At 45.8% G+C, this 13,304-nt stretch overlaps 1 protein-coding gene across 5 annotated transcripts in view; it reads right to left on the bottom strand.

Moving 5' to 3' along the window:
- Positions 1-5,439: 5,439 nt before the first annotated feature.
- The window catches only part of TCAIM (T cell activation inhibitor, mitochondrial), a 36,235-nt gene continuing 28,370 nt past the window's right edge, over positions 5,440-13,304 (bottom strand). For all 5 annotated transcript variants that reach the window (XM_065933149.1, XM_065933147.1, XM_065933146.1 and 2 more), the window contains exons 9-11: positions 10,343-10,575; positions 9,652-9,783; positions 5,440-7,426 (exon numbers count right to left, since the gene is read on the bottom strand). In XM_065933149.1, the coding sequence (XP_065789221.1) occupies positions 7,186-7,426; positions 9,652-9,783; positions 10,343-10,575 (606 nt within the window). In that variant the 3' untranslated portion in view covers positions 5,440-7,185. The remainder of the gene's footprint in view (positions 7,427-9,651; positions 9,784-10,342; positions 10,576-13,304) is intronic.

Raw genomic sequence — 13,304 nt, 5'->3', positions numbered from 1 at the left:
TCCCTTGTAGCTATGTCAAAGAGTCGATTTGGACACGGGAAGAAAACTCTAGATACATTTTTCTGGATAAACGAGGTAACTGGAGAAATCACCTACCCCCAGAAGACAGACGCACCCGCAACGTCGCCAGCTCCTCTCCAGAAGCCGGAAGAGGGACCCAGATCTCAGCGCGGGGCCGTGCAGGGTGCTCCTCCCAGCACCCAGGACGCGGTCAGCACACTTGCGCAGAACGCCTCCCCTCCACCCGCTCCTAAAGCTGCCCTGAAAGACGTTGGTTCCCGAAACTCCTTCCCAGCTCCGCCGCCCTATCTCCCGGCCAAAGATGGAGCCCCGAGCCCTTTGCCGTTCTCTGCAGTTCCTGTCACCATCTCACCGCCAGGAGGCGCTCTGCCACCGTTCAGCCCCCTTGGGCCAGCCCTTCTGCCGCAAGCCTCTGCCTTCCCTCCCAGCCCTTCTGCCCCCTGGGGCTTCACCTGCAAGCTGAAAAACATCCTTTCTGGGAATAACCGATTTTCCTTTTGAGCCTGAGCGAATACGCCTGACCACGCCCTCTAAGCACCTTGCTGAACCTGTCGCCTGGCACCAGTACGCCTTCACGCCGTAAAAGACCGGCCTGCCTCCCCTAGAAGCACTCAGGACCCTTGGCAAGAGTTCTTACAGGAATATGCCCGGTGCTTTCAAACCCCATATAAATTTAACTTAGATTTTGACACATAATTTTTTTTTTAAGAACTCCCTTTACCTCTCAAGACATCTTGGTATTTTTAACTCTTTGGGATTCAAGAATTTGGTTCTGCTGTCAGCAGCAGAGTAATATGCCTAGTTCCCAGCCAGAGCCTGAGGATCCCGGCCTTGGCTGAGATAGGAACAAGCCGGGCTGAGTGGGACTCAAAGGCCTGGTGTCTTTGGGCACAATCTAGGGCCACCCCGGCTTCAGGGCTGCATTGAGGACCAGCCTGGGCTCTGATCAGGAAGGGGCAGAACTGGATCTGGGTGGGGGTGGGGGGCAGCCTGGGGCCAGGGATACTTTGGGCAGAGAGCCTCCCTGGCTGGAATAGGGGCTGGGCGATGCTCTGGTGGGACATTGGGCAGCCTCTTGGCCCTCCTAGGAGTGGAGTGACTCCTGCCTCCTGATGTGATCATGCTGGGCAGGAGGTGGCAAGTGGAGGTTCTGAAACACCTTATCCCAGCCTGAGGACTCCAGGAAACCCCAGTTCTCTGGGCTGGAGAATAAAGGCCTGGAACCCAGCCTTGATCGTCTGGCCAATGTCCCTCTGACACTGCCAGAACCCCACCCCTCTTGCCCTCAGTTTCCCTCCCTGCGTGACGTCTGCAGGTCTGCTCAACTGCACAGTCTGTGACTGTGTCCCCAGAAGCCAGGACTGGGTGAGGCCCCCAGGACACGGAGGGCCCGGAGGTCAGGCCTCGGGTGGGGTCAGCTGGTGCCAAGGGCATGGCCGAGCGTGGCAGAGGGCAGGGGCCATGAGCCCCACAGGGTTGGGAGGGGGATGACCCGTGTACACTCTTCGGGGTCCCGGATGGATGGCCCTGACAAAGACCTCGTTGTCATGGTTGGGGCGCTGGCCTCTCAGGCAGAGTTGTTGTGGCCAGGCCCCTAGTTCTGACTTTGCAGGAGCTCCTTAGCCTCACTCTGTCTAGCCCCCAGGAGTCCCAGCAAGTGTCCCAGGGATGCCCAGAGAAGTTCAAGCTCAGCCTGGGGCAGGGACCAGGGCTCCATCTACACCAGCAGAGTCCCCAGGGAACAGTAACTGTTACACATCCTGTGGACAAACCACCCAGAGCCCTTGGAGCATAGCATGGCTTGGTCTTCTGCCTCATGACCTGGCAGGGCCTCTTCTGCTGACCGTGTTCATGTGACAAAAGCTTGACAGAAATTTCCTGTCCAGGTTGCCCTGACTGTCCACAGGGTCTCTAATCTGGAAAGTTAGCCAGCAGTGAGTGTAACCCTTATCCCCACACCTCTCCAAGCAAGTGGCTAACTGCAAGGGCCCTGCAGTTAACAAGACCACATACTTCACCAAGGTCTGCACTATAGGCTGGTGTGTGTGCGTGCACATGCACACACACGTACGTTAGGGGACATGAGATGGGGGAAGGAAAAATAGAGATCTGTGGGTGGAGCAGTTCACTGGTGGTCCAGTGGTTAGGACTGTACACTTCCACAGCGGGGGGTACATGTTCGATCCCTGGTCAGGAAACTGAGATTCAGCAACATGATTAAAAAAAAAAAAAGATCTGTGGGTGGTTCTCAAGTCAGAGTGGAGTGACGATCACACAGCTGTGAAGGCAGGGGCTTCTAGTTTCTATTTCCTTGTTACAGTGATCTGCATTTCTACTGATGGCTTTTCTTAGTTCCTTAATTCCATAGAGGAGGATCTCTATGACCTCCTTTTTCATCCAGGGTCTCTGAGATCAGAGAGGTCTCTTTCATCGTTTGTTCTTTCAGGGACATTCTCTTGTTCTTTTAGTCAGTTTGGTTCTTAATTTCTTCCTTTTCCTTACTTCTTGTCTCTCTGAATTTAGGAGCAACAGTTATCTACTCTGGTCTTGAAGGGCTGTTTTTATGTGGGCCTGTCCCTGCATAGCCTGCATGAGTCTTTTTGGTGTGAGCGCTGTTTTTAGTATGTCTGCGCATCGCATCTTTCCTCAGTGTGTGCTAGCCTATATCCCCCGGATAGGAGGTGTGGTTGTGGTTGGTGGTACAATGACCGGAGCCTGCCCTGGATGTAGAGTGGGGCCTCCTTTTTGCTCGGTGGTTGTCACGGACCTGTTTGGGAGCAGGATCTGCCTCTTACTTGTTAGGATAGAAGCCTCCAGGTCTGGTTCTAAGCTGTGGTGTGAGGGAGGTGGGGCTGGGAGTCAGTGTGTGAGTCAGACTCTTTGCAACCCCATGGACTGTAGCCCACCAGGCTCCTCCCTCCATGGAATTTCCCAGGCAAGAATACTGGAGTGGGTTGCCATTCCCTTCTCCAAGGATCTTTCTTCCTGACCCAGGGATCGAACCCCCGTCTCCTGCACTGCAGGCAGACTCTTTAACCATCTGAGCCTACTGAGAGAGGAGCTGCGGAATATTCCTCTGCGGGATGTATCCCCTGGGAAGGGTCCCCACAGTGTCGCCCATCACCCATTGTGCGCGCTCACAAGCTACACTGTTGTTGGCACTGCCCTCAGCCCTGCCTCATTCATGGGACTGCCCGTTCTCACTCATGGGAACGCTGACAGTCGGCCCAGGTGTTTCTCAGGCACTGTGTTCGCAAAGCTGCAGGTGCAGAACCGCTCAAATCTGGCACCGGACCTGCTGTGGGAGCTATGGAACAAGCCTGGACCCTGCTCGCCTCTGGGTGTGCGCCCGCAAAGCCCGCTGTTGCTAGTGTGGGACGCGCCCCAGCATGGGAGCACCGGGAATGCATTCAGATGTCCCACAGCCGCGGTGCTGACGAAGAGAAATAGCCCCAGGGAACTGGCTCAGATTTCAGGCCCGCCTCCACGTGTGGGCAGCCTGCCGGCTCGAGAGCTCCCAGAGTTGCTAGCAGCAGAGCGGAGTCCACTGTGAGCACACAGCGTGAGGCTGATGTGGCGGGGACGCGCCCCTCTCTTCGCACGTGTTAACAGTGAGGCTTCTAGGGCGGACTCGGGCTCTGTCCTGTGCACGCCACATTGTGGCCCAGACCGCCTTCTAGTGTCAGCAGGCAGCAAACCCCATCTGTCTGCTGATGCCGGAGCTCCTGCACCTCAACCCCCATGTGCACCAGTAGATGCGTGACTTGGGTTGGGGAGTGCAGCGCGGTGGCCAGGACTGCCTGCTGGTGGGTCTCTCTGTCCTGCCTGCTACAAGCCGGCTGTTCTGCCCTCCTCTAAGCCTCTGAGACTCCTTCGCAGTCCCAACTGATCTCCCTGCCAGTGAAGCGGCTTCCCAGAGTGAGGGAACCTTTCCTCTTCGACCGCTTTCTCCCAGGGGTGCAAGTCCTGTCCTTGCTTCCCGCTTCGTTCATCCTACTTGCTCTTTGAGGTGCAGATAAAGTGAGTTCCTAGGGCCGCCGTCTACATGGATGGTATCGCGCCTCTCTGTCACACCTTCTGACGCCTTCCTGCTATTTGTCCTGCTCCCCCGGCAACCCTGCCTTGTGCCTGCTGACACCTGGTCTAGGTCAGTGCCTGAGGTAGTGACAGAAAGAAAAACTGACCTCCTCCCGAAAACTGAGGGTGAAATCCAATGGCTGCCTCCAGCGTGGCCACGCCCTGTGCTGAGCCGGTTTCCCCGGCATGGGCTGCCCTGCTGGACTTTGGGGCAGAGCTATATACAGATGTTGCTTCCAGAAGGACACTTGTAGCCACTGGCGGGGCCCCGGGCCGGGTAAAGTCAGCCCTGGCCCCCGCTGACCTGTGTGCACCACTGTGGCCAGGACTGACACGACTGACCCCAAGGCTGTCCACCCTCACAGGACCAGCGTATGGCTGGACGTGTGGGGGTCCTGCCAACGCCTGGTGCTGACCTGGGGGTGGACGCTCCCAGAGCTGGGGGTGCTCCCGCCCTCACGGATGCCTCACAGCCCTTGGGGTGCCTGGGTTCTAATCCCACCTCTCCTGCCTGCTGCAGACTGAAGGGCCTGGCGCCAAGTCTTCACCCTGCAGTTTCCCCGTATGAAACATGTCAGCTTAGAGAAAAAAAGTCCCTAAAGTGCTCTGTAACGGGGAAGGGTTTGGAGTGACCAGTAGAACCAGGTGGCAGAGCTGGGATGTAGGGAGAAGAGGGTCCCCTGGTGTCAACTCAGGTCTGCTCTGTCTGGCCACTGGCAGCTCCACTTCCTCCTCCTCTTCCAACTGCTAAGGAGCAGGAGGCGCCCGGGCTGGTGGCCAAGAACCATCCAAGGGAGGGCTCTTTTCCAGGGTCAGCCTCACTCAGGGTGAGGAGGAGCTCCAAGAACATGCCCTGGGCCTCCTTTCACAGATGGGGAGACTGAGGCCAAGGGTTAGCAGTTTCCAAAGGTGAGCTGGTTCCTGAGGCAGCCATGGTCCCTCTTGCCCACCTGTCCACGCCTCAAGGCCCACAGCCCTCTCGTGACTCAGGGAGGCTGCCTGGAGGAGGAGGATTTGAGGAGAGGAAGACGCAGGGCTTCGGAAGACCTGTCCTGTGGACAGTCATGCCTCTGAATGAACACTTCCCTGGTGGGATAGCCCGGGCAGAGGGTCACCCCTGGACGAGCTCAAGGCTCAGGTCCCTCTGGAGAGCTGAGGATTCAACGCTAGAGGGGCCTGATCCTGTCCTAGCTTTCTGTGGTGGGAGAGAATTTTCCAGAACTTTGTTAGATTGGGAGAAGAAGTCAAACAGGCATAAACAGGCAACGATTTTTTTTTTGTTGTAAATTCCTTTATGTTGAAATAGTTGTAAACCATTAATGAATAATGAGAAAGCGATGATCTGGTTAACGTATTATTTATTATGTAACAATTCTGAGACAAAGTGCAATTCAAAACATATTACTGAGGATTCTGTATTAGTTAATCTTAGAAATGGCATAATCCAAACTTATTTTTCCAATTTTTTTTGTTTTTGTTTTTGGCCATGCAGTTTGCTAGATCTTAGCTCCCCAACCAGGGATCGAACCTGTGCCCTCAGTGGTGAAAGCAGAGTCCTAAGCACTGTACCACCACTGAAGTCCCTCCAGTAAATCTTGTGTAACCTCTGAAGCATGTTTCAGTCCCATTATTTGGTTCTGGAAAATTTCACAGGCAGCAACATTTTTATATTAGAAAAAAAAAAGTACAGTTGTTAGGCACAGGTTAAAAGGGGTGGTATGCACGAACTATACTAAATACAAATCAATACTTATTCAAACACACATTTGTACTTTAACCGTTCAAATAATCAATTTTAGATAAATTTAAAACATGCTTCTAGAATCAATTTTAACATCTCTTTGCCTTTCTAATATTCTAGGGAAAATTTCCTTTATTTCTTCAGCAGTAAGAACCTCAAAAATGGGTGTTACAGACCTGGATTCACCTTGTCCTTTTGAGAAATAAGCAGAAGAGGTTTGGGATCTGGTAAAAAAATATTATCCTAAGGGAAATATCTGCAGAGGAGCCTGTGTCTACAGAGCTTGGGGCTGGGTTATGGGTTCAGCGAAGTCCACACAACTGAGTCACCTGAGGTGACTCAGGTGTTTTAATCTGTGTTCTAATCACTGGAAGACCAGGGTTGAGAGGGGTGACAGATCCTGAGTGGTCTGAATCATTTTAAACTGGACCCTACATGGTGGTACTCTTTGAGAAACAAGGATTTTTCTGGATAGTGTTTGTCCATGAAAACAAATCAATCACCTCATTCAATGAGTCAAAAAAATTCACTGTCTCTTGGTTACAGGCTACCGACAGAGTATCTTAACAGGTAGGAAAACTTTATTTTTAACAAACTTTGTATTTTGTACTGGGGTAAAGCCGCTTAACAAACAGTGTTGTGATAGTTTCAGGTGAACGGTGAAGGGACTCAGTCACACATATACATGTACCTATTGAAAACTTTAAATCCTGTCATTGGATGTGCTTTCACAAATGGTTGCAGATGGCTTCTGATAATGTCAATATCATATATTCATTCAATGGCTTTTTCCCATCTACTCTGTCTTTAGGCAAAATTTGGTTCATGAATTTGTGCTACCCATGTCACCTGTTTTGGACTCAGACGGTGCATAATTGGCTGCAAAGTACAGGTATGTGTATTGATACCATGTGATATAACCATAAAGCTGCATGTTGAATTGCTGCATGTGGAAATGAGTTCCAAGACTTCAGAGCTATACTGAATGAGACCTGCTTATACTTACCAGTGTTCACTCACATAAAAAAAAAGAAAAAAAAATATATCTCTTTCACCCAGTAGAATCCTCCATTTTAATAGCACTACAAATATGTTCTTTCTATCATCTTTTCTGCCAGTCCTGCCAATTAGATAAACACTATCTGGGGGGGATAAGAAAGCATTGGCAGATAAAACCTTTTAAAAACAAGTTTCCTAATAGAAATTAATTTAAAAAGTCTACTTCCAAAGCAGCAATTAGAAACTCTGTTCCTGTAACATGTAAATAATACTGTTACATCAAGTTGTGGATTTTAAATAAGTATAATAGTTTCTTTTCTCTTTAAAAAATAATATAGATTTCTGTGTTACTTAATGGCTTCCCCATTCTTCCAATTCCAAGGAATACAAAGGTCTCCATCCTGCATGACAGAGTAGAAATGTGAGACACAGAGGTGCATCCCTTGTAGGTAAGGCAGCGATTGTTCCAGAAGTCTCTTACAACAATCCACCATTTGTATACTAGAAACGCTGGGCTCCTTGTAAAACTTTCCCAGAGAGAATTTCTTTGTGGAAGCCTGCATCAATTTGTTTTCAATGACCTTCAACCTGTTATGTCAAAAACAAAACATATGATTGCTACAGGCTATAACCAAATAAAACAACATAAAATCTAAAAACCATTTTGTATATTGGGCTGTTATTTTCTACTCTCAACACTGAAAATGGTCCCATTTTTGTTTTTTTAAATATTTACTTATTTGACTGCACTGGGTCTCAGCTGCAGCATGTGGGATCTTGTTCTCCAACCAGGGATCGAACCTGGGCCCTCTGCATTGAGGGCACACAGTCTCAGCCAGTGGGCCACCAGGAAATTCCGATTTCTTAAAAAAATTTTTTGGAGTATACTTGATTTACAACGTTGTGTTTGCAGTAGCTATAGGGCAACTAAACTGAGTTATACATACACTTGTATCTACTCTTTTTTGGATTATTTCTCCATATAGCTTATGACAAAGAGTGCTGAGTATTTTGCTTCACATTAGGTCCTTGTTGATTATATAAATTAGTGTGTATATCTTAATCCTAACCTTAATCCTCTCCCTTACCTTTCCCCTTTTACTATAACTTTATATATTCTAGGTCTATGAGTCTGTTTTGTAAATTAATTTTTTGGTATCAATTTTTAGATTCCACCTGTAAGTGACAGCCTGTGATACTTGTGTTTGTCTCTCTGACTTCCTTCACTTTCTCTGATCATCTCTAGGTCATCCATGTTGCTGCAGATGGCATTATTTCATTGTCTTTTATGCCTGAGTAATATTCCATTGCTACATGTACTGCATCTTTACCCATTCCTCTATTGATGGGACATTTTGGTGGCTTCTGTGTTTTGGCTATTGTAGACAGTGCTGCAATGAACGCTGGGGTGCATTCATTCCTTTTCGAAGAACGGTTTTCTCTGGATACATAGGTTTTTTCCAGGTGATTCCAGGAGTGGCATTGCTGGATCATATGCTAGCTCTAGTTTTACTTTTTAAAGAACCTCCATACTGTTCTCCACAGCGGCTGTTACCAATTTCCATTCCCATCCATGGTGGAGGAGGTTTCCTTTTACTCCACATTCTTTCCAGCATTTATGGTTTGTAGATTTTTTGATGATGGCCATTCTGACAGGTGCAAGTAGATAGCTTGTTATAGGTTTGAGTTGCTTTTTTCTACTATTTCACGACGTTCAGCATCTTTTCATGTACTGTTTTTCTTAAAACAGTTTGAGACTGGCTTCTTGAAAGTCTGCCCTGTTTTGATATCTCTTTCAACTACCTACTGCAAGGACATTTCTTGAAGGCAGGTGTCATTTACAGCCCTGCAGGCCTTGTGAATATTAAGTGTCCATCAGCTCTGGTTGGGAGCTGTTGTTATGAGAAGTGGCCACACAAGGCGGCAGCAATTTTTCATGCCCAATTCTGCTTCCTTGGGCAACCAGAGCCCTAGAAGTTGTGTTCCTAGGTTCTAAATTGGAGTGGAAAGTGCCTGAACCAACACGGAAGGGCTTGTGTCCCATTACTTTTTTCGCCTTACCTATCACCCTCCAAACAAATCTTAACCCCAGCAAATTGCTGATGCTGAGGCTGCTGTCATGTAGGTGGAGCGACTCTAAGGAAGGAGCTTCGAAGTGGAAACCCCAGCACCAGGCGACATGGAGACAGGGTGACTTTGCAAAGCTCCTCCAGCTCAGAGCCGTCCACATTTGTGGGCGACAGGAGGCTTCGTGTGGGTGGAGGAGGGCCAGCCTGGATCTGAAGATTGAGGTCCCACGCACAGAGGACTAGGCCCTCCGGATCCTGGGAAGGGCTTATTTACTTACACATCCTCCCACCTCCCTCAGCCAGGAGATAGTCCACCCTTGGGACCCGTACCTGCTCAGGCCCCTCAGATGTGACACCAGCATAGCCCATGAGGATAGAGGGGTCGAGAATAGGCATTTGTATTTTCTCTTATCATGGAATTCATATTTTCTACTGGAGTATAGTTTGTTTACACTATACACGATGTGTTTCTTTTCTGTCACACAAGGTGGTTCAGTTTGACACACATACACCTGGTTCTTTTCTGGGTTCTTTTCCCATACAGGTTGTTACTGAGTGTTGAGCAGAGTTCCCCGTGCTGCACAGAAGGTGTGTGTTAACGATCTGTTTTGTATGTATACTAATGTACACGCTAACTCCAGCCTCCTAACTTATCCCTCCGCCCCACCGTTCTGAATACCTGAATACTCTTAACATTTGACTAGATTAGAATGGTAAGGCAGGAAGAGGGCTAAGAGTACTCACTCTTCTTTTCTCTTCGTGTTCTCTCTTGCCTGTTGGGCCTTGGTGAGAATAAACCACTGGAGGTTTGCTGGATCACAAAGGATTGGGATGTTAAAATGCCCGAGTTCATGCAAGCTTGGGGCATATCTGTCACTGTAATAAAGTATACATAAAAGGAAAAATCAGCCATCTCTCAATCCCCTGTTCCATCCCTGAAGGAATGGTTTTATTAGTTTGATTAATGGAAAAGGAATTCATTAAGAAAATCCACTTTAAAGGTACAGCACCCCAAAGAGACACATTTTATCAGGATGACCATATACTTCCTGTGACCTTCCTCATCTGTAAGATGGGGGCAGAAACATACTCTATGGTGAGGTTCTGAGAGCTCAAGAGAGAGAATGCATTTAAGTTCCAAGCACAGTGCCTGAAATGCACACTGTTGATTTCACATTAGTTTAATCCTATAGAGTTTTGCACAGTACTGATTTGCCCTCGAAGTGGCAATGTATTTCCAGAATGTTTGAGAAACTCAATCTTTCTAATCCTCTCATGTTGACTTTTCTCATGTGTAAAAAGTGTTGCCAATGGAGGCAGTAACATTCCTTTCTTTAACTTCTAAGAATCACACACGGAAATACAAAACAATTTCATGCAATACATTTACAACTGGTGTGAGTAAATGAATGAAATAATTGTTTTAGATACAAACCTGTTAAGGATCATTTGTAAACCACGCAGACTTCGAGGGTGAAAAGGTATTCGACTTTTCAAGAGTCTATTATAGAACACGTCAAGAAGAGAGTAATATTCTTCAAGTGTCAACACTGGCTGTAATTCTTCAATATAAACAACTTGGATGCCACCAAGAAGATAGCTTATTTGGTCCTCCAAATGTGTCAGTCTCCTCTGCAGGTCAAAATAACTTGGTAATCTTTCAAAAAGCTACAGTATTTAAAAAAGGAAAAGGAAGGAATATTTAGTTTTGTTACTTTAAGAGTCCAAATTTAGGACTCCAATCAATGGTATGAGAAATTCTAACAGGAAAATTTTTTTCCTCTAGGGAAAGTTCAAGTAAGTGATAAGAAAAAGACTATGGAATGCTGGAAATATTAATATTCAAAACAAACCACTGTAAATCTTAGGGACTTTTAGATAGGAACTGAAGGGATTACAAAAGAAAAGAAATATGTTCCAAATAAAAATAAATCCTAAGTACTAATATGCAAATATTCAAGTAGAAATCTTAGTTTAGACAAATTAAATGGTATACTGAAGGTATAATGAAATAAATTCTATGTATTTCAACTCCAAGTCTGTTTCTTCAGAATTTACTTTAGTTTAACTAAATTCACTTATGAAGCATCTGTAAATGAATTAAAGCACCAAAATAGGCCCTTGGAGTGTAGAGATTAAGAGTTTGTGCCCATTTGCCAGGGGCTCATGGTCAGGGTGCAGGGAAACAAAACAGGAATCAGAATTCAGCATAACAAATGCAACATTAGGGTGAAGGGACAGGAGAGTCAAGCAAAGGTTCCTAAGGACATCTGATGTGACCAATAAAAGATAAAGAGGATTTAGAGAAGGTTAGATGTGTTGCTAATTACTGGAGAAATGCAAATCCTCACTATTACAATGAGATATCACCTCACACAGGCCAGAATGGCCACCATCAGAAAGTCTACAAATAACAAGTGCTGGAGAGGGTGTGCAGAAAAGGGAACCCTCTTACACTGTTGGTGGGGATGTAACTTGGTACAGCCACTATGGCAAACATCATGGAAATTCCTTCAAAAACTATAAAAAAAGATACATGTACCCTAGTCTTCATAGCAGCACTACTTATGACAGACAAGATATAGAAACAACCTAAATGTCTATACTGACAGATGAATGAATAAAGAAGATGTGGTGTGTATGTATATATATATGTATATACACAATGGGATATTATTTGGCCACAGTAAAAAATGAAATAATGCCATTGGCAGGAACAAGGATGGAGCTAGAGATGATTATACTAAGTGAAGTAAGTCACACAAATACCATATGGTATCACTTATATGTGGGATCAATAATATGATGGAAATAAACTTATTTATGAAGCAGAAACAGACTCTCAAGACATAGAAGACAAACTTGAGTTTGTCTAAGGAAAAGGAGGTAAGGGAGGATAAATTAGCAGCTTGGGGTTAGTATGATAAACTGCTACATAAAATATCAACAAAGTCCTGTTTAGCACAGGGAACTGTATTCAGTATCCTGTAATAAACCATAATGAGAAAGAGTATGAAAAAGAATACATATATGTATATATAACTGAACCACTTTATGCCAGAAACTAACACAATGTTGTAAATCAACTGTATTTCAATTAATAAACAAAGAAGAGCAGAGAAGGTCAGTTGCATGTGGGAAAGTTTCAGGAGAAGAAAAAAGCATGTGCAAACTCAGATGCATCATGAGAATCCCCTCTGCTACACTTCCATAGCCACCAACACCTCTGCTCCCCCCAACTCCTGACCCCTGGCCACCACTGATCTGTTCTTTAATCTTACTGTTTGAAGAATGCTATATAAATGGCATCATACAGCATGTAATCTTGTGAGATTGACTTTTTTCATATCGCACAATGCCCCTGAGATCCACCCAAGATCTTGACTGTATCAGCAGTTCATTCCTTATTGCTGATTGACATTCTATTGCATGGATGTGCTGCAGTTTGTGTTTGCTATCATAAACATTTATGTATAGTTTTTGTGTGAACATACCTTTTCATTTCTCTAGTATAAATGCCTAAGAGGAAGAGGGCAGCTGCCAAACCACATGGTAAGCATGTGTTTATTAGTATTGTAAGAAACTGCCGGACTCGTTTCCAGAGTGCCCGTGCCATTTCACATGCTCAACAGGAATGGACGAGGGATCCGGTTTCTCTGCATCCTTGCCAGCATGTGGCGGTCATTATTTTTCATTTTGGCCATTCTGACAGGTGTGCAGTGGTATCTCATTGTAGTTTTTTTTTTTTTTTCATTGTAGTTTTAATTTGCATTTCTCTATGGTTTTTTATGAGCTTATTTGTCATCTGTATGTCCTCTTCTGTGACATGTGTGTTCATGTCTTTGGCCCATTTTCTAACTGAACTATTGTTTATTTATTTATTTTTAATCTATTGAGTTTTGAGAGTTCTTTATATATTTAGATACAAAGGGTTAGGGTTAGACTTTGTCAGATAGGTGGTTTGTAAATATCTTCTATCAGATATTTGATATGAACAGATATTTCACAGAAGACATATGGATGGCAAATACATACATGAAAAGGTGCTCACTGCCATTCATCATTAGAGAAATGTAAAAACCCACAAAGAAATAAAACCACACACCTCTTAGGATGGCTAAAAATAAAAAGATGACCACAGCAGGGACTTCCCTGCTGGTCCAGTTGCTGGGACTCCATGCTTCTAATGTAGGGGGCATGGGTTCGATCCCTGGTCAGAGAACTAAGATCCTACGTGTCACGCAGTGAGATTTAAATAAATAAATAAATAAAAGGGTCACCAAAGGATGTACTGGCAGTAACTTGAAAAGTTAAAATACCCTAACACATCTGGCCATTCCACTTTCAGGTATTTACTCAATAGAAAAGGAAGTATATGTTCATTTAAACTTTGTAGG

The sequence above is a fragment of the Muntiacus reevesi genome, chromosome 4 (assembly GCF_963930625.1).
Source record: "Muntiacus reevesi chromosome 4, mMunRee1.1, whole genome shotgun sequence".
Classification (NCBI taxonomy): Eukaryota; Metazoa; Chordata; class Mammalia; order Artiodactyla; family Cervidae; genus Muntiacus; species Muntiacus reevesi.
Note: the sequence above shows the minus strand (reverse complement) of the source record. Positions and strands in the feature narration are given on the sequence as shown.